General features: G+C 34.7%; 2 protein-coding genes across 2 annotated transcripts; both read right to left on the reverse strand.

The window, feature by feature from the left end:
- Positions 1-1,053: 1,053 nt before the first annotated feature.
- LOC132047714 (uncharacterized) lies at positions 1,054-5,685 on the reverse strand. Its single transcript, XM_059438721.1, has 3 exons — positions 5,096-5,685; positions 1,740-1,981; positions 1,054-1,562 (listed from the first exon to the last, which is right to left on the reverse strand). Exons 1-3 carry the CDS (start codon positions 5,558-5,560, stop codon positions 1,316-1,318), a joined length of 954 nt encoding a protein of 317 aa, XP_059294704.1. The 5' UTR covers positions 5,561-5,685; the 3' UTR covers positions 1,054-1,315.
- An 18,058-nt stretch (positions 5,686-23,743) lies between these two features.
- Positions 23,744-26,632, reverse strand: LOC132047723 (large ribosomal subunit protein eL18y). Its single transcript, XM_059438729.1, is given in 6 exon segments — positions 23,744-24,059; positions 24,313-24,495; positions 25,463-25,571; positions 25,573-25,589; positions 26,366-26,455; positions 26,548-26,632. Coding segments are annotated over 6 exon segments (561 nt in total). The 5' UTR covers positions 26,551-26,632; the 3' UTR covers positions 23,744-23,900.
- Between the last annotated feature and the right edge of the window lie 459 nt (positions 26,633-27,091).

The following is a 27,091-nucleotide window of genomic DNA, read 5'->3' on the forward strand; positions in this document are numbered from 1 at the left end:
AGCCGTGATTTCTCGTTAATAAGTAGATTCCAGTTCATGCAGCAAGAGAAATTGAATTACCATATTGCATTTTCATGAAAAGAGAATTACAAAGAAAAAGAAACAGCCTAAAGAAAATCAATCTATCTCATAAGGAGTTTGAAAATGAGGGACAGCAACTCAGTCATGGGTTTAAAGTTATTAGGACTGAAGAAGGCAGGAAATGTACCTGATCTGCACCCATGATACTCGTCGCCAAATATCTCTAACATGACGTCCATGGGCATTTTTGTGAAGGACTTATTGGAGGGAAGAGATCATCGCCTTCACTTACATCAATATATAAATCCTGAACTGCAATGCTGTGCACCGCTATTCATTTTCTCAGCAATGTCATTTATAAGGAGTAACATGGTCGAAGGCGTAATAGTTGTCATCATTTTTAACCTTTTGCTAAAACCAAATACATTCTCTCCTTGCAAAAAAAAAAATCTCATTGTTAAACAAAGTACTCATCATTTTACTTGAATTTTACATGATACTTTATCGTTCCTCCTGATCTATTTATGCATATTTTATCCAACACAGCAGGGAACTACTTCTGGGCTTTTCATTCTAATTCCAAGTTGGTCCTGGATCTCCCTTCAAAATCATTGTTTACATGCTTACATCTAGGTAAAAGTTTAGCAATTCTCATCAGTCTGCACTTTCCTATGTACAAGTATACAGCAACATTCTAAGGAAGGTCAAAACATTTCAAGGCTTAGATAAAAGATGGCAGTGTTTGTACACTTCGTAGATTACCATTGAGAGGAAACAATAATCAACGTTGTATTCTGCCAGGATGCAGGTAGAGATTATGGCCACCTACGCCAAGGTTGAATACATATTAGAGGATAAACCAGCTGTCTTACATGTGAGAAGAAAGACCCCTCTTATTTCCATTTATCTTCTTTATAGTGAAAAAAATGCATGTCGTACGTAGACCTTACCCCTACCTTTGGTGGGGGTAGAGAGGCTGTTTCCGAGGACCCTCGGCTCAAGAATAGCATTTTTCAGGTTTGAAAAATACCATTTAAGTGGCAAATATCATCTTTCCATAAATCAAATTTTCAATTTCAGGCACATAAATCTGATTGGATCTTATTTTGTCACAAACTTCAATGACAACAAGTTCACCTCAAATTATGCCTAAGCCCTCCAGTAATTTATAGAAAGGTAAAATGCAGTATCAATCGTAGATACATTCAAGTGGTAGCATTACAACAGTGTATACTGTGCTTATTCCAAGTGGTGAAGTTGCAGAAACCTGGAAGACAAAGAGGGCCTCGGTTGATTAAAACCTCTGAATAAAATCATAAATGTGGGCACTTATTTCATCAGCCCTTTCTTGGTTGATGAAGTGAGCTACTCCCTCCATTACAACAACCTCCTCCAAATTAGGAACGTCTTTCTTGAAACCACCATTGTGAATATACTCCTTGGTTCCAGGAACGTGGTACGTCAGGTCCAGGTCACCCACCACAAACTTTGTTGGAACTTGAATTTTGCATCCACTAAATGGTGCTGTAAGCTCCCAATTTCTGCATTTAGAGTATAGATGATCAAAATCTTGAATGTACTAATATTTCCAATTTCAATATACTGCTACTAAAATAAGAAAATTCAAGTAAACACAAGCAGCAGATTAAGTAATAATGAGCACCAGAAATTCCTGGATTCTCTAGTTGATCCTAGAAAAGTAAAATAATATAACATACCTGTCCAGATTCCGGTAGTAGTTCAATCCTCCAGTGAAGCCTGTTTTTTTTAATTTCTCAGCATAATAATGCACATCTTCCTCTGTTATCCATGAGGGTAATGTCTCTGGTGACTGCGCAATGACCTGAAAGCCTATCTCTTTGGGAACGCAAGGTGGGCGTAAACTACGTGAAGAAAGAAATCCTTTAATGAGTTTTGCAGTATCAGCAGAAGCAAATTCCTCTTCCACTTTCCCAGGTTCCTAAATATAATAGCAGCATCAGTAAAATAAACAGTTGGCTACTGCAAACTCAAACTAAATTTCACATTGATCGAGTCACCTTGCATTATTTTCACATTAACGGATTACGGTTACTTGAATATTAGTGGGACCTTGATGTTACGGTAGGATTTCATTTCTCAAACCGCTCTATTCAAGGAAAGGCAGTTATATGATGGGTAATAGCAAGTAAGAAAAGTTCCAATAGGCATCAGAGAAATAAGTGGCACTGTATAAGATGTCACCAAAAAGAGCAAGCACCAGCATAAATGTAAGAACCGAACTGTTTTTCGCTTCACGATACTTGTAATTTCAGTAAACAAAGGAAGACCCTCCAATTCACGGAAAGACCATTCAAAGGCAAACATAGAAACCAAAATTAAACTCTGGCAACCATGTTATCATTTAATAAAAGTCACATCAAGCAACAAATACCTTGTTGGGATCGAAACAATCAGGGCATCATACGGAAGCTAATAATTGCAAACCTTGAACAGCGATAAATCAGACAACAAAGAAACTATATTAAAAGAAGCCTATTATTCTATTATGGTTTGGCCAATTGGCCTACATATGGGAAAACTAATATAAAGGCATAAAATCCTACTGAGAGAATAATACTTTTTAATGACTATTGTGAATGCTATTGTGTTTTTTTTTTTTTTTTTGTGAGAGACGGATCTCCAATTTATAGAAGTCCAAAACTTTTCCTCCAAAAAAAGATTATTCAAATATGGAAGAGATCTTTTCCACCAAGGAAGCCTTTTCCATCGAGAAATTTTTTTTGAAATAAAACACAATTATGGTAAAATCTAAATAAGGTAAGAAATTCAGGGCAAACCCTAACATATCTAACATTATGTGGATATATTATTCCTGCTCTAGAGGCTAGAGAACACTAATAAAAACAAGAAAAAGTAACCGTGACTCTTAAGAATAAGATGCGCTTTAAGAATGTTATTCAACTGTTTTCTCCTCTTCAGTTGGAGAAGATAACATCTTACAAACTTGAAAGTGACAGCTGATACAAAATGACAAAACAAGAATCTATAGACTCCTTAAAGAGGTTAAAAGAACTGATCAAATCATGTTAAGGAGCCATAGTATCATCATCGTAAGTTTGAAACTAAAATCCAGGATGAGTTTTGGCAACAGGATTCATTTGCCTTCCATAGTTTTAAAACATGACCACATTCTGAAAGTGACTCAGATATCAAAGCTCCTATTCCTGTTTGACTTGTATTTGGGATTCAACTTTAGTTACTTAAAGAAAAGAGCTGCACAAGTGGTCAAAGAATTTGCGGATCTGAGGATACTAATAGCATCCGTCACATTAGCTGCCCTCCAGATATGAAACTGAACACAGTTATAAGTTCTGCTTTTTCTTTCCCTACTAGAAAGATGGTCTAGAATCAAGACTGATAAACAACATGAAGTAACTAAAAACAAACAAAATTAGAGACCTTTAACTTGAGCAATATTTTTCAAGTTGCTATACTATATTTAACTCACTACACATTCAATCAATCAACTATGGCTCAACCTCGAACTAGTTGCAATCAGACTATATGAATCCTCTAAAGACACTGCCGTCAATGTATTAAAGCAACTGTTCTAATTTTTCCAAACTTAAGACCAGCTATTCTAAGCTAACATAGGCAGAGTCCACTATAGTTTCATCCAAAGACCAAAAAAGTAGAATGGAAAGAGAACTAATAAATTCCTGTTAGAGGAGTTCTCAGCATAAGTGATAAGGACATGGACATTGGGCCTAATTCAACCTCAATAGCTAACCAAGGTGACCATATAATGAGACAACTGCTTAATCCCTCAACCAATGTAGGACACTATAACACCCCCCGCAAGCCCAGGGCACAACTGGAGCCCGAATAACATAACATTTGGAAACACATTAGGGTCGTTTGGTTGCTGGTTAGAGTTATGCAGGGTTTAGTTATTCATGTATTAGTTTGTCCATCTTCTACCCTGCATAAAGTGATACATAGAATCTCTCATAACTTATACATGTATTTGTTATGCAGGATTGTAAACTGGTGACCAAATACCATATTTGGGGTGCTTAATTTTATACATAGAAACTAAAATGCTAACAAACATGGTACTACTTATGCTGGTTTTAGTACATGAATAATTCACTTCCTAACCATCAACCAAACGACCCTTACAGTTTGGCACAGATACCATGATAGTGAAAAAGAGTTTCAGCCTAACTCAGTCCCAACTCCCAAGAGCTAGCTTGTGAGGTACGGATTGGCCAAGACCACATGAGGAGACAATAGCTCAATTCCTGAACTAATCTGAGGCAGTATAATAGAGATCTTCGATTTTTCTGGTTCAGTTAGAAAAGTAAAAAAGAAACAAGAAAAAGAAGGCAACAAACCTGAAATCTACACATATAATAGTCATCACCAAACAACTCTCACAAGCTATCCACTGGTTTCCTTAAAGGATGTCTAGGACTGAACACAACACTTAGATTAACCAAAGCCTTGATACGATCAGGACGAAACAAGCAGAAATACCAAGCTATTAAGGCACCCCCATCCCAATCATGTGCAACTAAGAACACTTGCTCTATGCCCAGAACATCCACAAGACCAACTAAGTCACCAACAATATGGAAAGCAGTGTAACTAGTGATTTCTTGTGGACAATCTGTGTCACCATAGCCACAAAGGCCAGGAGCAATAGAGCTGTAACTTAAAGTATCTCAACTAGACTTATCTAACTAAATTTAAATATAAACAAAGACCCCTCCTATAACTAAACTACTTATTATTCTGGTTTTTTGTTGTAACAGAAGCAATTTTCAACAATAACATAGGTCTTAGGGATTTTTCTGGTTCAGTTAGAGAAGCAGTGGCGTACCCACAGCCCAGCAAGGGTGTTCAATCGAATACCCTTCGCTAAAAAATTATACTGTCGACATATTAATTATTACTTACAGATATATACTACATATTGAACACCCTGAATCATATATATTATATATATTACTTCTTCAAAATTCGAACACCCTTGACAAAATTTCTGGCTCAGCCGTACAAAAGAAACAATAAAGAAAAGGCAATATACCTGAAATCTACACATATAATAGTCATCACCAAACAACTCTCTCAAGCTATCCACTGGTTTCCTTAAAGGGTTTCTACGATTGAACGCAACACTCAGATTAACCAAAGCCTTGATACGATCAGGACGAAACAAGCAGAAATACCAAGCAATTATAGCACCCCAATCATGTCCAACTAAGAACACTTGCTCTAAACCAAGAACATCCAAAAGAGCAACTAAGTCACCAACAATATGGAAAGCAGTGTAACTACTGATATCTGTTGGACAATCAGTGTCACCATAGCCACGAAGATCAGGAGCAATGGCTCTGTAACCTTTGTTAGAAAGGTATAACATTTGGTGCCTCCATGAATACCATAGTTCAGGGAAACCATGTAGGAATAAAACTGCTGGACCTTCACCAATTTCTGCTACATGCATTTTTATGCCATTAACTGATACATTTTTGTGCTGTATTTTCTCCATTTCCTCTGTGTTTTTTTTTCGCTTCCCCTGGTTTGCTACTTTCCCAATCTTTTTCAGAGTATGACTTTATATAAAGCTTTCTGGAATGATTACAACTTTATTTTAAACTATTAGCTACTTAACAAGATAAAAATAGATTAGGAGTATCTTTTGGACGTGCTTATAGCTTACGGCAATTCTAACTTACATTCTTGGCAAGTGTTTAAAAGCATCTAAAAATTATTTTAATTTTTTATTTTATTCAAACACTATTACTTTATAATTAAGATAGAGGCTTTTTCATAATTATCTTGAGGATTTAAGTACTCTACATAATCAGTATAATGAATTTTTTATATAATTTATGTGTTTTAAATTACCATTTATTCCAACTTATATATATATATATATATATATATATATATATATATATATATTTAAATAGATACCGACAATCACCTTCCATATATATATATATATATATATATATATATATATATATATATATATTTTAAATAGATACCGACAATCACCTTCCAAGTGAATTGTCTAAATGCTAGTTATGTAAAGATTCTCTGCACTGAGGATGGATTTTAGACTCCTAAACATAATTACACATATTGTTCGTGATAACTGCGAAGAATAACCTAAAAATAAGAGGCAATTTATTATAATAAGTTAAAATAAATTGAAAAAGTAAAATTTCATTAACGATCATCATTTTATAGAAATTAAAGGGCAAAAGTGCAAATATACCCCTCAAATTTGGGATTTCGAGCAGATATATCTCTCGTTACAAAAGTGGTCTATATATACCTCTGTCGTTAACAATTGGTGCAAATATACCCCTGTCGTTACAAAATAATGAAAATATGCCCTTTTTCGACGATTTTTTTTTAAAAAAAAATCATTTAGGTTATTTTTAATTTAAAAAAATGCTACGTGACTTTAAAATCCCTATCTTTCAAGATAGGAATAAGGTCTACGTATACTTTACCCTCCTCAGACCCCACATTATGGGATTTTACTGGGTATGTTGTTGCCACGTGACTTTAAAAAAAAGTCTCTGGTGCTTCGGGTCTGGTTTGTTTAAAAAAATGGGTAGACTTATTTTTTTAAAGTCACAGAGTTTTTTTTAAATAAATCAAACCCGACACGCCAGAAAAAAAATTATCATGTGTCTTTAGAAAAATATGTGGGATCTGAGGAGGATAAAGTATACAAAGACCTTAATAAGGCACCCACGACCCTTAAATTTTGGGTCCGCCACTGCATATTTGTGAAATTGAATAATCGCCAAAGTTTTAGGGGCCGTTTGGTTTGAAGACAAGTAATGCTGGGATTAGTTATATTGGGATTACTTATCCTAGTTTTATTTTCTATCCACTGTTTGGTATGTTGTATTAGAAATAGCATGCATTGCCTAATTTAAGAAGAAGTTGTTTGTTTACAAAAATACCCTCCACCCTATTAAGACTAAAATTCCTAGCTATTTTAGTCAATTTCCTTGTTTTATCCTGGGATAAGTTATCCAAGATTATTATTCCGCCCTCTGATGGATATAAGTTATTCCGATACTATTTTTAAGACTAGGATAACTTATCCCGGTCGTGCAATAAACAAGTGATAAGGTGATCTAAATTTTTATTAAAGTGACTATTTTCTTATCTATACCAAACGTTCCCTTAGAGTTCACTCCAGCCGCCCTTCCTTAGTCTCTACCTCCTCCTCCTTCTCCTTCTTCTTCATTTTTTTTTTCCTTTTTCTAATATGTACATTTTCATTCGTTTGCCTAAACTCCTACTTACAATTTTCTATGTTTTATGACACTATTATTCAGCTAAAAAAGTTTCGACAAAAGCAGAAACTTCTAAGCAATTTGGCAGTGATTTTAAATTGATTTATCCTATGATTGGTAGGTATTCTGTCCTAATAAATCTTCTTCCCACTTGAAGTTAGAAAAGCATGTTCCGAGGAGTTGAAGTTGCTCAATAGTTCTTTTTATTACTCCTTCCGTACCAATTCATGTAATATATTTTGATTAGGCATGAAATTTAAAAAAGAAATGAAAACTTTTGAAACGTGTAATTTAAAACAAGTCATAAATATGTGTAGCTGTGAATCATTTCATTAAGGATACAATGGGATGTTTGAAGTTAAATTATTTCTAAATATAAAAATATATCATTCTTTTTTTAATAAATTAAAAAGGAAAAGTGTATCATATAAATTGGGACATAGGGAGTAACTACTTTCAGTTATTTTTATAAATGTTTGCTGTGAAAAAATATGATTTATGTTTCTTAAATTTAGTTTTAAAATATACGATTAATATTTTTGAAAACGAAAAACAATGACATCCATAATATACATTCAAATTTTAATTAATCTTCGTATGTCAAAACATGTTGGGTCTTTTTAGCCGGCCACAGGAAGGACAGGCTTTGGAGTTTGGATTTTTGTTCTCCTTTTCACGGGAAGCTAATGTGGAGACTCCTTTGTGACCATTGGTTTCATCAATTGTCGTCTATTGAACACTACATAACAACAAACAAATAACGTGCTTTTTTTTTTAGGTTAGTGCTAAACATCACAACCACAAACATCACAATTCATCACAATCACTGTAAAAAGCCTCTTGTGCCCTTAACGAGATTTGGCTCCATAGTTAATATTTTCCTCCAAATCTTTTCCCTCTAAGACAAAGCATTTATTACACTTAGCATGATTAATCTTTTTATTCTTCCAACACTGAGAAATCATAAATTGATACTTTACAAATATTTTTTTATTTTTCGCTCTAAAATGTCTACTTCTTGACGAAATTTCGTTTATTTGTACGAAAAATGATTGAATTGAATCAAAAATTAGTAAAAACTTTTACTCAATTCGATATAAGATTAAGCTATATTGAATTAATTTAATGTATTAATTAATGTCAATCATAATATTGACTGCTTGTTTCATGTATTGTTTGCCATTTTTAAAAAATTAATTAAATTAAATAAAAACTTGTTAATTGTTCCTCAATCATATATAATACTTATCTGTATTTTTTTTTCTAAATTAAATCTTTCATTCAAAGTTAAACATAATCTTGACTACTTGGTCCATCTGCTGTTTTTTAAAGAGAAAATTGATTGAAATAAATCAGAACTTGTTAATTTTACTCAATTATATCTAATATTTAGCTAATTGAAATTGAGATAATTCAATGTTTAAATTAATGTCAATCATAGTATTGACTACTTGTTACATCTATTTTTTTTTTTAAATGAAGATTGAATTAAATCAAAATTTAGGAAACATTTCACTCTATCATGTGTAATACTTAAGTAATTGAAAGCAATTCAATTCAATTCAATTAAAGTCAATTTTAGTATTGACTAGGCCTGTTCATCGATCGGATCGAATCTGGTTTAGCATATTCTGGATTATAATTTAGGTTTTCGAATTTTTCCAAATGTAATCCGAATCTGATCCAAATATGTTCGGATTGGATCGAATTTTTTAAGTTCGGTTTGATAAATCGGTTTGGATAATTCGAATTCTCGGTTCGGCCTATAAGTTGAATTTCGTCTTCTTCTTCTTCTTCTTCTTCTTCTTCTTCTTCTTCTTCTTCTTACAAAATGAACAACCAAATAAAATATTCATACCAAATTGCCTTAATATATAGTTCTTCATTGCTATAACAATCATATAAATAAAGTATTCGTACAAGCTACTTAGTAATATTTTTATTTGACATATTAGATTGGACATATAGGTAATGCGATATCTAAAGGATAGTCGGGTAGGCTTTAGTATAAGAAATTCGATTTTCAGATATCCAAAATTTCAAAGTTTCAAATCCGAAATCCGATCCAAAATTCAAAATATTTAAAAAATAAATCTGAAATCCAATCCACAATTTGAAAATTTTAGAATATAAGTCCAAAATGTTCGAATTTCGGTTTAAATTTCGGGTTTATCCAAACTATACACACCCCTAATGTTGACTAGTTGGTACTTCCACTGTATTTTTTAGAGTGATCGAATTAGATTCGAACATGCTTATTATTACTCAATCATATCTAATACTCAGTTAAATTGAGAAATATTCAATATTACAATTAAAATCAACCATAGTGTTGATTAGGGATGTTTATGGATCGGTTTGGGTCGGTTTTAAGTTAAAACCAAAACCAAACTAATCTAGTTGGTTTTTAAAATTATTAAAACCAAACCAAACCAAACCAAACCAAACCAAATATAATACATGTCTATCGATTTGGTTGTAGTCAGTTTGAGTCGATTTTTAAGAAAATTAACCGTATTTCGCTCTTTCATGTTTTTTCCTACAATTAGGAGAGAATTTTCTTTCCTTTTCCAACTTATAATATGTTATTACCTTTTTATTGTGGTAACTATGGTTTCTTGCATTATGGACAAAGTGTCTTAAGATTTTATTAAGTGAATAAAGTTTATAAAAAATAAAATAAAAATGTCACGACCCAAACCGATGGGCCATGACCAGTGTCCGAGCTGGACACTCGTATACGAACCTGCTAGATATAATCAGACTGAAACTAAGGACAATATGGAAATTTGTAAAAGTATGTTGTAGACTCATAGTGTCATATAGCAGAATGAACCTGTCTCCTGAGGAGTCACAACTAACCAAAACATAACAAAATATGCAAGCCGACAAGGCTGCCACTATATACGGGGATATCCAAAACGAACTACGTCGATATAGCTGACCAAAATATATATACAACCCACACAGCAGACCTCTAAGATCGTAACAAGAAATATGACGGGACAGGGACCCGCCGTACTCCTGGATATGTATAAGTCTATATCAAAGGATCTATACCAAAACGACTCAAGCTCCGGAACAATGGAGCTCTCCCGCTTGGTGACGAAGTCTGTGAGGTGGAGGATTACCAAACTAAGTGTACGCACCGGGCATGAAACGCGACCCCAGAAGAAAAGGGTCCGCACGGAAAATGTATATGTAATATGGCGTACATAAGAACAAGTACGGATGAATCATAAAAACCGGTATCAATAATTGAATGCGTCGTGGCTAACATACGAGAATATCTCGCGTAACTCTATATGACCGGCCCGGCTACATGCGTATGATAGGCATATATTATAATATAATTGATAGTCTTTGTGGAACGAACAGCCCGATCCATATATAATATAATAATACCGAGGAACGTGCGGGCCGATCCATATATAATATAATAATCTTTGTGAGGAACGTACGACCTGATCCATTTATAATATAATAATGCTGAGGAACATATGGGCCGATCCATATATAACATAATATATATAAATGCATGTAAGACTCAGAAAAGGATATTCCGAACTCCTCTGGTGACATAAGAAGCTAGTATGATGTTCGTCTGTACTTGATGTTCTTATGCTTTACATATTCAGTACATTTTTAAAATGACCCCTTTCGGTTCGCCGCGTTTTATGCCGCGGTACGGTACACTTAGTTTGGTGATCCTCCACTAGGACTTCGCTCGGTCACCGTCGGGAGAGCTCCATTGTTCGGAGCTTGAGTCGTTTTGGTACGGATCTTAATATAGACTTATGCATATCCGAAAAGTGCAATGGGGGCCCGTCCCGTTATATTTCTTCGTTACACTCTTAGGGGTACGTAGACATGTGTGGGTTGTATATATGTTTTGGTCGGCTATATCGACGTAGTTCGTTTTGGATATCCCGATATAGTGGCAGCCCTTGTTCGCTTGCATATTTTGTTATGTTTTAGTTAGTTGTGACTCGAGACGGAGTTGTTCATTATGCTATATGACACTAGAGTCTACAAGATACTTTTTACAAATTTTTCACATTGTCCTTAATTTCGATCGATTATATCTAGAAGGTTAATACGAGTGTCCAAATGAACCTGCAATCGGTCATGGCCCACTCGTTTGGGTCGTGACAAAAAATAGGAAAGTCTCATACAGTTGTTTCTTTGAATAAATGAGTTTGAATTCATGATTATTTTTTTTAAATTGGCTTAAAGTATAAAGTTCATTAGCCTATTAGAGATAAATAAAATTTTGCTTAAAAAGTATATAAATTATTTAAAAGTATTTATAAAAACTAATATATTGTGTGTGTGTGTGTGTGTCTGTTCGGTTCGGTTTTTTGTTCGGTTTGCTTTTAGTTAAACCAAAACCAAACCAAATATTACGAGTTTTTAAAAATTCAAAACCAAACCAAACCTAACCAAGTAAATACCGGTTTATTTAATCAGTTTGGTTTTGATTTTGGTTAAGTCCGTTTTTTAACTTAAGCGCTGAACATCCCTAGTGTTGATTACTTTTTATATACATTTTATCTTAAATTAAATCAAAACTTAGCAAACATTTTACTTAATATTAATGGAAGCAATTCAATGTTTCAATTAAAGTCAGTCATAGTTTTGACTACTTGTTACATCCACTGCTTTTATTTTATTTTTAAATTCGATCTAAACGTACTAGTTGCTACAAACATTTTACGCAATAATTATATTAATACTTAGATAAATTGAAGAAATTCAATGTTTCAATTAAAGTCAACTTTAATGTTGACTAATTGTTAAATACACTTTTTGTTTAAATTGATTGGATTAGATCTAAACTTGCTACTAGCTAATTGAGATAATTGAATGTTTCAATTAAAATCAACCACAGTTTTGACAACTTGTTATATCTTTTTTTAAATTTATAAAAAAAAAACTGATTAAATAAATCAAAGGTTGCTAATTTTTACTCAATCATATATAATACTTAGATAAATTAAAGAAATTTAATTAAAGTCAATCATAATGCGAACTACTTATTACATCCGCTATTTAAAAAAATTGATTGAGGTAGATCTAAACTTATTAATTGTTACCAATTCTATCTAATACGTAGCTAAATTGAGATAATTCAATGTTTCAATTATAGTAAACCATACTGTTGACTACTTGTTACATCTGCATTTTTCTAATTTATGAAATTGAATCAATAGTTATCAATTTGTTTTACTCAATCGTATATAATACTTAGTTAAATTGAACCATTTTGATATTTCAATTTAATTCAACCATAATGTTGAGTTGTTACATCCACTATTTAAAAAAAAAATTGATTGACTTAAATGAATTTTTTTTTAATTGTTTCTCAATTATATCTATTGTTTAGCTAAATTGAGTTAATTTAATGTTTCAATTAAAGTCAATCATAAAGAAAGAAATGAAAAAAATAAAAGATAAAGAGCTAAGAGGGTAAATGAATTTTGGTCATCGATATTAAATATGAATTCTGTTTCCTCATAATCTTTTAAAAAAAAAAAAAAACCATAAAAAAAAAAAAAGAAGAATATAATATTCTCCTATCTTTAATTTTATGACATTAAGTAGGCGTTTGGCCATAGATACCAAAAATAAATTCACTTTTTTTGAAATTTTTGAATTTGGAGTTGGAGTTGTGTTTGGCCATAGTTTTTGAAATTGCAGTTTTTGGTGAAATGTAGTTATAAAAAAGTGATTTTTTTTTTAAAAATAAGTTTTTTGAGTTTTTGGTATTCCGGAATACAACTTCAAGTTGTATTTGGAATATTTATGGCCAAATGCCCAAAAGTGAAAAAAGTGAAAAAAATTCCGAAAAAAAGTGAATAATTTTTATGGTGAAACGGCAACTAAAACATATGTGATGACCAATGAAAAAAATGAAAAACAATTGTAATTATATTAGAGAGAGAGAGAGAGAGAGAGAGAGAGAGAATCAAAGTAAATACAATGGGAAGAAAAATAATGATTACTTTGAACAGAGATAGTGAGTTTGAATTTTCATTTCTTCTTTTTTCAGAGAAGGGCATTTTTAGTATAGAAAAAATAGTAAATGGCTATTATGTCCTCAAAAATCTTGTGAAATTACTTTAGTGCCCTCAAAAGTTGTTTAAAATTACTTTAATATCTCCAATTATGATGAGTCGTGATGAAAATGGTTGTGATGAATAGATTTATCCTTTTTTTTTTTTTTTTTAATTACTCCTTCCGGGTCAAATCATCTGTCTTGGTTATTAAAAATAGTTGTCTCAAATTATTTATAGTTTTAGAACTTCAAGGCATAATTAATCATTTTTTTCCATTTTACTCTTAGTAGAATTTTGTCATTAAAGTGGAGATGACACATAAATAGAATAAACATTTAATGGAGAAAGATTATAACTTAAACATAAATAAGGGTATTGTAGTCGAAGACCCCCCCCCCCCCTCTAAAGGGGCTTCAAAGCAAAAAAGTGATAGATAATTTGAGACGAAGGAAGTATATATTAAAAACGCGCACCCACGTAACTAAATTAATTGTGTATATTTGAATTTTTTTTAATATTTAAAACCATAAAAGTAAAAGTTTGAAAAGGAAATTTGGCTATAAGACTGAGTGTAAACTATATATTAAGCTATTATAAATCAATTTCTTAGTAATGTTATGTTGTTTAAGTTTAGAAGATAGTTAGAATACCCCAACCATTTCATTTCCTGGGTTTGGAACTAAGTGCTGAGCTAGATGTTGGCAAAGATGTTTAATTGAATCCCTTTTATTCAAAAATTATGTTTCGAATTAAATAGGACAAAAATGAATATAGTTATGATATGTTTTCGAATCACTTCGAACTAACGTTGTGTTGTTGAGTTTTGGAAGATAGTTACAATATACAAACCAATTCATTTCCTCATGGTGATGTTCCAAAAGAATCGGAATTTTTGCACTATATGCTCTAGATTTGTCATGAGATAAGACTAATTAGTATTCTTTTGGGAAAGTTATACATTTTTACACTATATACTCTGGATTTGCCATGAAAAATTATTTTTTGGGAGGGCCCAAATGTATAACTTTCCCAAAAGAATACTAATCAGTCAGACCCGAAACTTTTTTAACCCAAAAAATAATTTTTGGAACCAAATTAATCCTTTAAAAAAAAAACCAAACTAGGCTTCACGCACAGAATCTATGCGTGAAAAGACCAAACTGTAACTTTTTTTTTTGCTTTTCTTTTTTTAAGCTATCAAAATCACGTTTTTTTCATACTTTGGGCAAAGATTAGCCATGTTTCAAAATTCCGAAATATCAATATTTATATAGAACTTAATATATATTTTTGCGTACAATAACGTCGACTCATTACATCAAGTATACCTAAACATTTGGATCGACGTTTTAGGGGTAGTAAAGTGTCCCAAAGTAAGTTTTGTTTGCTTGGAAACTTGTCAAAGTTTTGTTTGCTTGGAAACTTGTCATCTTTAGATCTAAGTGTCATATTTTATAGGATTTTGATTTAAGTGTTTTGAAATAAAAATATTATATTAAAAAATAATTCATCCAATACGAGAGATTCAACCAAGGTATAATATATCTCATTCAATGCTCCCACCAAGGTTTGATCCCATGTTATTGGCATAAAAAAGAAGTAAGTAAAAAAGAGAGGCTAAACCACCAAGCCAACTTGGTGAATGCAACAAAGTAGACACTTTTTATTTTTTATAATGTTCACTAATGCTATTTAACTCGTTTTCATAAATTGAATTTCGAACCTCGAAATTGACATTCAAAACATCATTACCACGAGATTAGCATCTCGAAATAGATTTTTTATCATTAGATTTTTATCAAGAAAGAATGAAAATTATGCACCAATTTGGGGGAAAATTCAAATTAAATGGTAATGGGCGTTTTTTGAAAAATCGGCCTGGCCAAACCGCCTTGCGGCGTTTGACCTGCTAGATCTCGAAAAAATACCCTGGGTCAAAAAAAAAAAATCGCATAAATCGGACATCTGAGCGCAAAGTTATGACCATTTAAAATTTCAACAATTTACAACTAGTTTTCTACCTATGCTCCTGTCCTTATTTTTTATTTATGTGAGTAAAGCGGCATCTGTATACTTGATGTAATGAGCCGATATTATTGTACGCTAAAAAAAATATTAAGTTCTATATAAAATATTTATATTCTGACGTTTTGAAACGTGACTAATCTTCGGTCAAAGTACAAAAAAAAAAAAAAAAAAACTTAAAGATAACAAATTTCCAAACTTACTTCGAGGCACTTTACAACCCCTAAAACGACGATCCAAACATATATATATGACATCTGATTCTGCTATACATGATCCTATTCACCGAGTCCCTCATCGAAGGGCCGGGACACGTCAAACACATATGAGATTTATGATTTTGACATGCATTCGTATTCCGTCCGACATATGTCATCTTCCGAGCCTTCGTACGTTACGTGCGTCCGATGTATGTCGATGTACGTATGATTTGTATGTTCGTATTTCGTCCGTTATATGATATCGTCGGGCACTCGTACGTTACGTATTATGTATGATATACGACATCATACGAACATTACGTACGTTTGGTATTCGTTCGATATATGATCTCATCGAATGTTACGTACGTTACGCTCTCGTCCGACGTGTGACATTACGGGCGCTACGTATCTCTCGCACCTCTTCGGACATGCGGTCCGTGAATAAAGTAAGCATTTTAGGTACTTTGGTTGACCATTGTTTCTTGTACACTTTTGGCTTATGACACGGGTATGTATGAGTTGTTACTTTGAAAGGTATGTGTGCGGTACTCGAGTTATATGTATTTACTTGATAGTTCCGTACGTTTCGATTATAGTTTTGTTTATTTGTATTGCATGCCTTACGTACTCGATACATTTTCCGTCGACCCCGTCTTCGGGTGCGTTTCATCGCGCGAGTACTCCCGGATGGTGATATGATTATAGAAGACGTTCCAGTAGAGGTGGCAAGCTCCATCTTCCCCGGAGTACTGCCGAGTCAAAGTCTGTCTGATTTGTTTTTCTGGATCTGTGTTAGAGACTTTGCAGACAGCGTTGTGGGTATGGTATGTCGGTCGTCACGCCGGCTCCATCACCGACATGTCGATGTGTGTTATGTAATAAATTTTGTATAATTACGTATTTTGTCGAATTTGAAAGCTTCATTATGTATTTGATGATTATTCGGTTCAGAGAGATTTGGAAAAAAATTTATGGGTGCAATAGAGCCGCGGGTTCGCTCGGCCCGAATATGGGGTCGGGTGCCCATCACGTCCCGTCTAATTGGGGCGTGACAGTGGTATCGGAGCGAGGTCCGTCCGGTGGGGTTGTCTGCAAAGTCGTGTCCGGTAGAGTCCGTTTATGATGTGAAGCGCGCCACATTTATAAGCGAGGAGGCTACGGACATCTAGGAATTGTTGACGACTTCTTCTTCGTCATAGATCGTGCGATAGAGCCAAGTCATAGGAGAATGAAATAAGAAATTCCATCCGTAAGCCTTACATACGACGGAAGGAGGTAAGTGTGGATACATTTGACCGACCCGAGACCGGCGAGTTCGGGATGGCAAGAAGGTGATATGAAGTTATATATTCCCGTAAGGTATTGATGGCATTCGCGGTGTATATATTTCGGATAATAAGAATTTAATGAAGGTGATATGGAAGATTGAAAAGGGCAAAACGGTAATTGTACAAGAAAGGACGTGTTACGAAAATGCCTAGAATTTGCGAAACTTTGGCTGGCCCCGTATTATGTAGTAAAGATATGAGGAAGTGGATGCAATTATATCGCATTAAGGCACTAAATCCCCAAAGTTTCGGGTTAAGCGTGCTCAGTGAGTTCATGATGGGTGACCTTGGGAAGTTTTACTGAAAACTTTCACAAAGGTAGATCCAGGAAACAAATGAGAAATTAGAATGTACAAGATGATTGGAGACTATAAAAGGAGCCACCTAGCACGCGACAGGTGGGATTAGAGAAGAAACAAGAAGTACGCTACGGCCTTGGAATTTGGATAGGCTTGAACTACGTTTGGAAGTATTTTGTGGATTAGTTAATAATAATTATGCATGTACATATGAATGCGTATGATTCCTCATTCGTGATTGAATTAGTAAACACGTGTGTCCCAACGTGAAGATTGTTGGCGTGTAAGGAGCCCCTTAAAGGGGGGGAGAATATGTTATGTTGGACTTAACAAGAATGAGTATGAAGGAAAAAGGACAATTATAAGAGGGATCCTCAGGAGTATTATACTACCCATGAGATCGGTTGAACATTGGGGACGAATGTTCTAAAGAGAGGATGTTATATCCCGTATTTCATGCATTCGGATAATTCGAGAAAGTCGTGGCAAGTTAAGGACAAGATCATTTTCAAGAATTATTTTAATGTACGAGTTGGTAGGAATATTACTTATGAACATTGGTAGAATGAAAATATTGGGAAAGGCCATGGGTAAGAAGAGAAATTTGCAAAATGGCCAATGAAAATAATGCGGAAGGCTAGGGGGCAAAATGGTAATATTGATAAAAGTCGAGGGGCAAAATGGGAATTTCGCACAAGGGGGCCATATTGGTCATGTGACAAAAAAATAAGAAAGAAGAAAAGAAGATGACAAAATAAGTCATCTTTTATTTGAAAAAAAAAATTCAAGAAAAAGAAAAAGAAAAATCTAGAAAAGTGTAGGAGGGCATGTGCCCCTCACATGCTTGTGAAGAATATATATATATATATATGCTCATTCATCTTCTAACATAAGATGAACTTGGAAAAAAAAAAAGAAGAAAGCAAGAACAAGCTTAGGCCATTCGGCCAAGCTCTTTAATTTTTGCCCCTTGAGATTTTGTTCCAAAAATTATTATCTTGTTGTATTTATACTAAGTCAAGGGTCCTCTTTAACATGGTATGATTATTGAGGCAAGAAAATCATTCATTTTTGCAAACTCACAATTTTACCTGAAGAAGTTGAAGAAGAAAGGTATGGTTTCAACCTCCTTTATGGGTATGAAGGTTTTGTTTATGTTATGGGATATAGAAATGAGTAGAAATCATGAAAATGTGGATGTTGGCATAGTGGCCGTGTATGCATGTATGTAGCCGTGCATGTATGTGTGTAGAAGTAGTGATTCAAACATCTTATTTAAGTGTTTTGGTTGTAGTTGTTGTGGACTCTATATATTGGCAATGAAAGTTTGATGATTTTGGTTAAGGTTGTGAATGTTGGTGGGTTGGCCGTGTAGTATATATGTTGTGTAGGAAAATGAATAAATTTCTATGTAGTAATTTGATTGTTGTTGATGTGTATTCTATGACAAAAATGAGAATTTGATGGTTTAAATTGATGTTGGAATTGTTATGGGTGATTTGGAAGTTGAATATAATGTTAGTGTCGTTTCTCTATTTATGAGTCTAATGTTGCTAAGGTGTGTATTGTTGAGGAAGTTTATGGATTTGGAGAATAAAAATGTGTTGGTGATATGGTGGTTAATGTTGTTAATGTGTGGGATGTCGATGAAGTTTATGAACTTGAAAAGAAGAAACCTGTGTTGCTAATGTTCTTATTGAAGTCAAGGATTCGGGTGGTATGGTATGTTGATTAAATCATTTTGAAAGTCATATGAATTGAATGGAATGGATTGAATGTGAAAATGTTGCTAGAATAGTGTTCGTAATGATTGATAGTTTGGCCGGGTTGAATTCCCGGATTGCTGTTGATGTTGATTTGGGCCGAGCCATATTCTCGGGACGGTGTATTTATAGGGGAGATGTCGCCGTATTTTTGTAGACAAGTGAGGAATTGGAGATTTGAAATCCAAAAGGTTCACTATTGACAATTGGTAGGCATGACCATTTGCAAATTCCGGGGGCGAAACGGGATTCGTGATTGGGACGAGCGCAAGACGTCCGAAAGGTATGTAAGGCTTTCTCCTTCCTTCTTTGGCATGTCTTAGACGTAATAGGCTTGAACATGTGCCTCGGGGATCACTCTAATTCTAGAAATCCGAGGTTGAATTTAGTTACTATTCATTCAGTAAAATTGAATTAAATGGCTTATGCTTCTTTGTAAATAAATGTTCAAATGCTCATAATTTTTGAAAACGAAAGAGAAATGACTTGAAATCTTCGAGGATGATTTAATGAGACATAATGACCACATTTTTAGGTTCGTTACCCGACTTGACCCGAGGTGGGCCCACAACACCCGAGACCTATGTATATTACTTTATTTGCTTTATTTCCGTACGATTCTCAATAGAAACTTTTGACTAATGTTCTGAGTTTGTTATAAGTATTCGGTACTCAGATATAAGCATTCTGGTTCGACTATCTGGATATAAACGCTCCGATACGAATGAATTGATATGAATATTTTGGTATAAGCGCTCTGATGTAAATATTCTGAAATAGAAAATTCGATATAAGTATGCAAACATAAGGGTGATATATAAGCTTTGGGTATAAGTAAGTTGATATGAATACTCTCTGTAAGTCTTAATGTTCTCCATGCACGACCTTGGATCGCTTGGAAAGTCCGAAGAGGTTTCTGTATGTTAAATGCTTATAACTCTCCGATGCTAACCCGGAAGAACCCGAGACTTGTTCTGAATCTTCAGATGTCAATAAGTGTATGTATTCATCGAGTCTGATTTCATATGCATATGTTTCTGCACTACTCGCTCGCGCGCGACTCAATGTATCTTTCACCGAGTCCCGGCCGGGCATGTTATGATCTCGTGTGTACGTCACGATACGATTTCGATTCACCGAGTCCCGGCCAGACATGTTCTCGTGCGCACCTTTTCGCATTATTCACCGAGTCCCTCGTACTTGCGGGCCGGGACACGTTATCCGTACGTGATTATGATGAGATGTTGTGGGGATGGTGGCCGGGATGGCGCATGATTATTATTCACCGAGACCCGCAAGAGAGGGCCGGACACGTTATGTACATATGATTCGGTATGCATGATTTTATCTACCGAGTCCCTTAATAAAGGGTACGGACACGTTGTTTGCATATATGACATCCGATTCCTTGCTATACATGATCCTATTCACCGAGTCCCTCATCGAAGGGCCGGGACACGTCAAACACATATGAGATTTATGATTTTGACATGCATTCTGTATTCTGTCCGACATATGTCATCTTCTGAGCCTTCTGTACGTTCGTACACGTCCGATGTATGTCGAAGATTCGTATGATTTGTATGTTACGTATTTCGTCCGTTATATGATATATCATCTGGGCACTCCGTACGTTCTGTATTCTGTCTGATATACGACATCATCTGAACATTCTGTACGTTTGGTATTCCGTTCGATATATGATCTCATCTGAATGTTCTGTACGTTCTGTGCTCCGTCTGACGTGTGACATTACCGGGCGCTCTGTATCTCCTGCACCTCTTCGGACATGCGGTCCGTGAACGCAAAGTAAGCATTTTAGGTACTTTGGTTGACCATTTGTTTCTTCTGTACACTTTTGGCTTATGACACAGGTATGTATGAGTTGTGCCTGAAAGGTATGTGTCTGGTACTCGGAGTTATATGTATTTACTTGATAGTTCCGTCTGTTTCAGCTTATAGTTTTGTTTATTTGTATTGCATGCCTTACGTACTCAGTACATTTTCCGTACTGACCCCCTGTCTTCTCGGGGCCGCGTTTCATGCCGCGCAGTACTCCTGCATTTAGCTGATGTGATTATAGAAGACGTTCCAGCAGAGGTGGCAAGCTCCATCTTCCCCGGAGTACTGCCGAGTCAAAGTCTGTCTGATTTGTTTTTCTGGATCTGCGTTAGAGACTTTGCAGACAGCGTTGTGGGTATGGTATGTCAGCGGCTCCATCAGCCGACATGTCGATGTGTGTTATGTAATAAATTTTGTATAATTACAGATTTTGTCGAATTTGAAAGCTTCATTATGTATTTGATGATTATTCAGTTTAGAGATTTGGAAAAAATTTATGGGTGCAATAGGAGCCTGTGGGTTCGCTCGGCTCCGAATATGGGGTCGGGTGCCCATCACGTCCCATCAGAATTGGGGCGTGACATTTATCTTGTTTCGTCGATCCTTTTTTTTGCAGGTTTATTCCAAGCCACTTCTTGAGGAAATTACTTTTGATCCATATCTTGATTATGGTATATCTAATGGTGAGGTTAAATTATTTAGCAAGAGCAAATATGGTATGTTTTCCTTGTATTCATACGCTTTGGTCTAGCTAATGATCCTCTCAGCTTTTTAAAGAGCTTATGAATTGTGTTTTTAGTGCTTGTGTTGGTGATTACATTTTCCGTTAGCCGATGTTATACTTGGACATTTAAAAGGAGTGTTTGTGCATAAAAATAATAAGTGGATTAAATGGTTGCATGGTCCTACCTTGTGTTACTCATACCAGTGGTTGTTGTGTTTTTCTACTTATTGTGATTATCATGTTGGTTGAAAAAATATCAAGATTCAAGGACGAGAATCATCTTTAAGAGAGGAAGAATGATAGCAACCATGAAGGCTCAAATGCATTAAATAGCAAATAAGGTCACCACCAAGATTCGAGACGAATCTTCTTTGAAGAGGGGGAGAATGATAGCAAACATGGAAGCTCAATTCCATTGAAGGACAAAGAAATGTTATGTCAAGATCAACGGGCTTCAATTAGCAATTAAAAAAATTGTCTTGTGATGCAAGTAAGACCTCCACCCTATTCATATTTTTATCTTAAGTCTTACACCTATTTGGAGGCCCAAATTAAAGTCCAGTGAGATGAAATAGGCCAAATCAGCCCCAAAAGAAGTTTCCAAAGGCCCAAATTGGCCCAAATATTAGTTTCTAGAACAAATATTTAATTGTTGTTTTAATCTATATTGACTTGCATTGGTCCAAGTGTGGGTAGATTTTCAGGTTGTTTTTTAATCCATGTTGACTACATTGGTCCTAGTGTGGGAAGTCTTCTATGTTTCTAGGGAAGATAATTCCCATTTATTTTTATTTTGACTAGTTCCTTCCTTTACAACTATATAAAGGGGTGATTGTCATTCATTGTAAATCAGATTTTGAAGATATATTATATTGAGAGTTCTTTTTTGAACCTTTGTGGCATTACTTTAGGATTTATCTTTCAACCTAACTAGTTCTTAGTTCAAGGTAGTAAGATAATTTCTTCTTTGATATCTTTGATTTCTTTTTGGTATTCTTTCGAAGGCGATTAGTTCTAAATACTAATTGTTGTCTTAAGTTACTTACAAAGCGGTCAAGATCCTAATCTACTGTTTTTGATTTGTTATCTCAAGTAAAGGCGTTAGATTTCTTCCTATAAATCAATACGTTGTTACTTGGATCTTGTCAAGACTTTAGAACTAACGTTCTTGGAAATTCGTGAATTGTTCCTTCGAATTTCCCATATCTTTTATTTTCTAGTTTTTAGATTCTTTTCTATATTTGCTTCCGCACTTCTTATATTTTAATTATAAATTTAGCATTTCCCTAACCTCGTTGTTATCACCGCCTAGCATCATCATCAAGCTCTAGTTTCATCTTCTTCTATGGAGAAAAAAAGAAAAAAGCAAGAACACACCCAAATGATAAAATTCTAAAATTCATCTCAGATTTAATCTTTAAATCCAACTCCAAATCTTAGTGCAGCCAATACAGACAGTGAATACCAAATTACATCAAGAATTAAAAAAATAATTATAAAAAATAAAAATATAATACCTCGTCAAACATAGACAAACTTCCTTTTTTTTTTTTTAATTCGTATTCACTGTCGGTGTTAATTTTTTAAGAATAGATTTTTTCTATGATTCAAAGATTTATACTTTGTTAATTACTCTGACTTCAAGTATTGACTGCACCAAATTTGAAATTGAATTTAAAGATGAAATTTGAAGTGAGTTTTGAAATTTTATCATTTGAGTATATCTTTGCTTTTTTTTTTTTTTTTTTCTCCGTGAAGAAAAATGAAATTAAAGCTTGATGATGATGAAAGGCGGCTCGGGTAAAAAAGAAAAGTGGGTAATTTTTTTAAAATTAGATAATTTGAGAGGATCTGGGATATAAGTGTGAAACTTGGAGACGACAGGAGTATTTTTATTAACTTTCATTAACGGAGGATATATTTAATTAATAAAATAAAGTAGAGGGGTATATTTGACCCTTTTCCCTTTTAGATAAACTTATTGCTTTTGATTAACCAATGTTGTACCACCAAGTTGCCCATCGATACAACATACTCCAAGCAACCTTTATCGGGAATAAATATTTTGGACTTAAATCCAGTCTAACTAATTAATCCGCACAAGCACAACTATTATAGCATAAGGGAAATTATTTGATTGTGGAGGAAAAAAAAAAAATGGGATAACACACTCAAAAATCAGCAATATGATGCTGGAGTTTTAGTGAAACAGGGGTGAAATAAAAAAAATCCAACAGCAAGTAACTATAATGGCAAAAATAGGTTGGGAAAACCTTCTAAAAGAAATTCTATCAATGAGCATTCAAACATCTGCACCTCCTCAAACCTTGTAACCTCTGCTATTTCTTTTCCCTCTTGCTCGCTCAAACTTCCTTCCCTTTGCGCGAACATAAGGCTTTGTGTGGCTGTCTGGGACACCAGGAGCTTTACCAAAGTGCTTAACAGCTTCCCGCGAGTTCTTTGGACCCCTAAGCAACACCTGAGAGAACGCATCCAACAATATCAAGAAAGCGCAGAAGCAGTGAAAAGGTCTTTAATGTTTAATGGCAATATTGCTCTACCATGAATGCATTATTTCATATGTAACATACCGAAAGCAATGATCCAAACATCTCAAGACACATCAATTTATTATAGTAAAGACCACTATAGCATTCGCTCTAATTATTGACCTTATAAATACAAGAAAAAAAGCATAAATACAAAAACTGATGGAGGACAAAGTTCCTTACCGTGTTCTGACCAAGAGGGGCTCTGAGAGCGAGCTGGTCAAAGGTCAAACATTCTCCCCCGGCCTTCTCAATCCTAGCTCTAGCTGTTTGGGTGAATCTCAATGCAGTAACCTTGAGTTTAGGGACTTCATAAGCCCGAACATCATCAGTAACAGTTCCTACAACTACAGCAACCTTGTCCTCCTAATCATAATACACAAGCAAATTCAGATAAACTATGTAGTACGCCAGTAACATTAAGAGGTTATTTGCTTTGCTGTATAAAATGAAAAATCCTGGCATATAACTCTGCATTACCAATCTAACATTTGGATTCTGATATAAAACTCTGTATGGTTGAGGTAGAGAAGTTTGCATTGCGCGACTAATCCCAGCACATAACTTTGATGTATACGCAAATCTATGCATTACTTTATACATTATGGAATAAGGAGCACAACTACGTGTATCAGAAATATGAGGATTAAGCTATATTCTTGACTTCGATATGGAAATTTATTACTCTATTCACCGCATCGAATTATTTTTTCGCAATTCCATTATTATATATGCTAACATAACTAGGGTGTGTTTGGTACGAAGGAAAATATTTTCCTAAAAAATGTTTTCTTGGAAAACCAGTGGTTTTCTTACTGATCTAGCAAAACACCATGGACTGTAATGGGGTGGGGACTAGGGGTTCGGGGGTGGCGGGTGTAGAATATTCGATGGGGTGGGGGTGGGGGTGGGGGTGGGGGTGTTTGGTGGGTGGAGAGGAAATGGTAAACTTAGAATGTAACTGACGGAACTTGTTTTCCCTATTTTCATCAGGAAAGTCATTTTATTTTTTTAAGTACTGACGGGATTATATTGGGTGTGTTGTTGTTAACTATTTCCCTAGAGAAGCTGTTTTCCAACCAATCAAACATGGAAAAATTGGAAAACAGTTTCCGGGAATAAAATTCCTCCATACCAAACATACACATAGTCTTTGAACCAAAGGTCCACTGATGCACAGCAAGTATAATACGCAAGGAACGGGACAAGGAACAATTTGACTCATACCAGAAAAACCACACTAAAATCAATAAGAAAGAGCATTAGTAACAACTACTCACAGTAAATGTGTTTAAATCCAGGAAACAGAGCTCAAAGGGCTGCATAACAATACCTTTCCATCCATGTAAGTAACCAAGCGTGATAGAGACAAAGGAGCTTTATTAATCTTGCTCATGAATAGCCTCTTCAGTATCACCGCGTTGAACTTGCTCCCAGTCCTCCACAAGAAACCGGTACAGCTGTTATTTACACAATAAACCATCCAATTCTCAATACACTAACTAAAAGGATTTTTTACAAAAATATACAACCCCACATAATATAGGCATAATACATAAACAGACCCTTAAACTTGGCCTCAGCTGACAAGTATGCCCTCCAACTTTGGGTGTGCACAAGTAGCACCTTAACTTGTATAAAGTTGAACACGTAAACACAAATGCTTATGTGGAAATGACATGGCCCTCCAAAATTTGTGTGCCACATCAGTGGCATGGCAGCATTTGTGTTCACATGTTCAACTCAAGACAAGTTGAGGCGCCTACTTGTGCACACCCAAAGTTGGAGGGCATACTTGTCAGCTGAGACCAAGTTTAAGGGTCTATTTATGTATTATACCCATAATATATAACACCTACATAGCCATATTTTCAGTTTAAATTCGCATAACCAACTTTTTTTTTCGCAACAGTGCTTATACACACACGTTATACAACAGTATACGACATTATACAACATAATACGCTTACGGTAAACAATGTTAAACTGGGATAAACCGGGTAATTAAGGGAAAACTGGGCTAAACCGGGTAAATGTTATTTTCCAGTAAACATAGAGCATAATTTTCCATAACCAAAAATGCAGTAAACAAACTGTTAGGTGGGATGTAATTCTTGTTTCGTGTTCTGGGTTGTTTTCTATAACGTTCCGTACCATCTTGGTACCTTATAAATAAACTTTTACACTATATCAAACAAAAAAAATGCAGTAATTCTATAAAGAGTGAAAAAATTACCTTGACGAGAAGCTTGAGATAAACATCATCGGATTTTGGGGCAATGCGTTTAGTCTTTTTGGACTTACCTCCAGCAACTAGATCAATACCCTAAAGAGAACACAAAATAACAAAGTCAAACAATGGTGTCTGTGAATAATGTGTTGAAGCTACCGGAAGATTCTTAAAAAAAAAGTGTTCACCATGGCTGCTTCTGCTTCTCTTCCCGCTGCGACTGCTACTGATATGCTGAGGTGTTCGACTGATAGAAGAAGAAAGGTTTTGGAACTCCTTTTAATCAAGCCCTAGTCCACCAACTTTAATGGGCTGGACCACTCTAACTTTAGTTTTAGGCGATGCCCAATAGGCCCAAGGCACTATATATCTCTGGGAGATTTATAAAAATAGGATTTTTCAGTGCCATTTTGTCCCCTTTAAAAAAAAAAAAAAAAAAAACATTCACAACCAGCAATTGGCAGCAAAATTTTGATGATTTTAAATTGATGGATAAAACTTGTCTTGTTGCAATGATCGTCAGGATTTGGAATAAAATCCTGACGGATCGCTAAAATTTGACTATAAATTTTCAAATTAATTGGCAAAGCTTATCTTTTCACAAACATTGATAGATCACCAGTATTTATGGCCGGACGAACCGTTAGAAATCAAAAACCGAAATTATCATACCGAATTTTCAAATACCGTACCATACCTACCCCTATCTCTAAAGTAGGATATGAAGGGTTT

This window comes from Lycium ferocissimum, chromosome 1 (genome assembly GCF_029784015.1).
Source record: "Lycium ferocissimum isolate CSIRO_LF1 chromosome 1, AGI_CSIRO_Lferr_CH_V1, whole genome shotgun sequence".
Lineage (NCBI taxonomy): Eukaryota > Viridiplantae > Streptophyta > Magnoliopsida > Solanales > Solanaceae > Lycium > Lycium ferocissimum.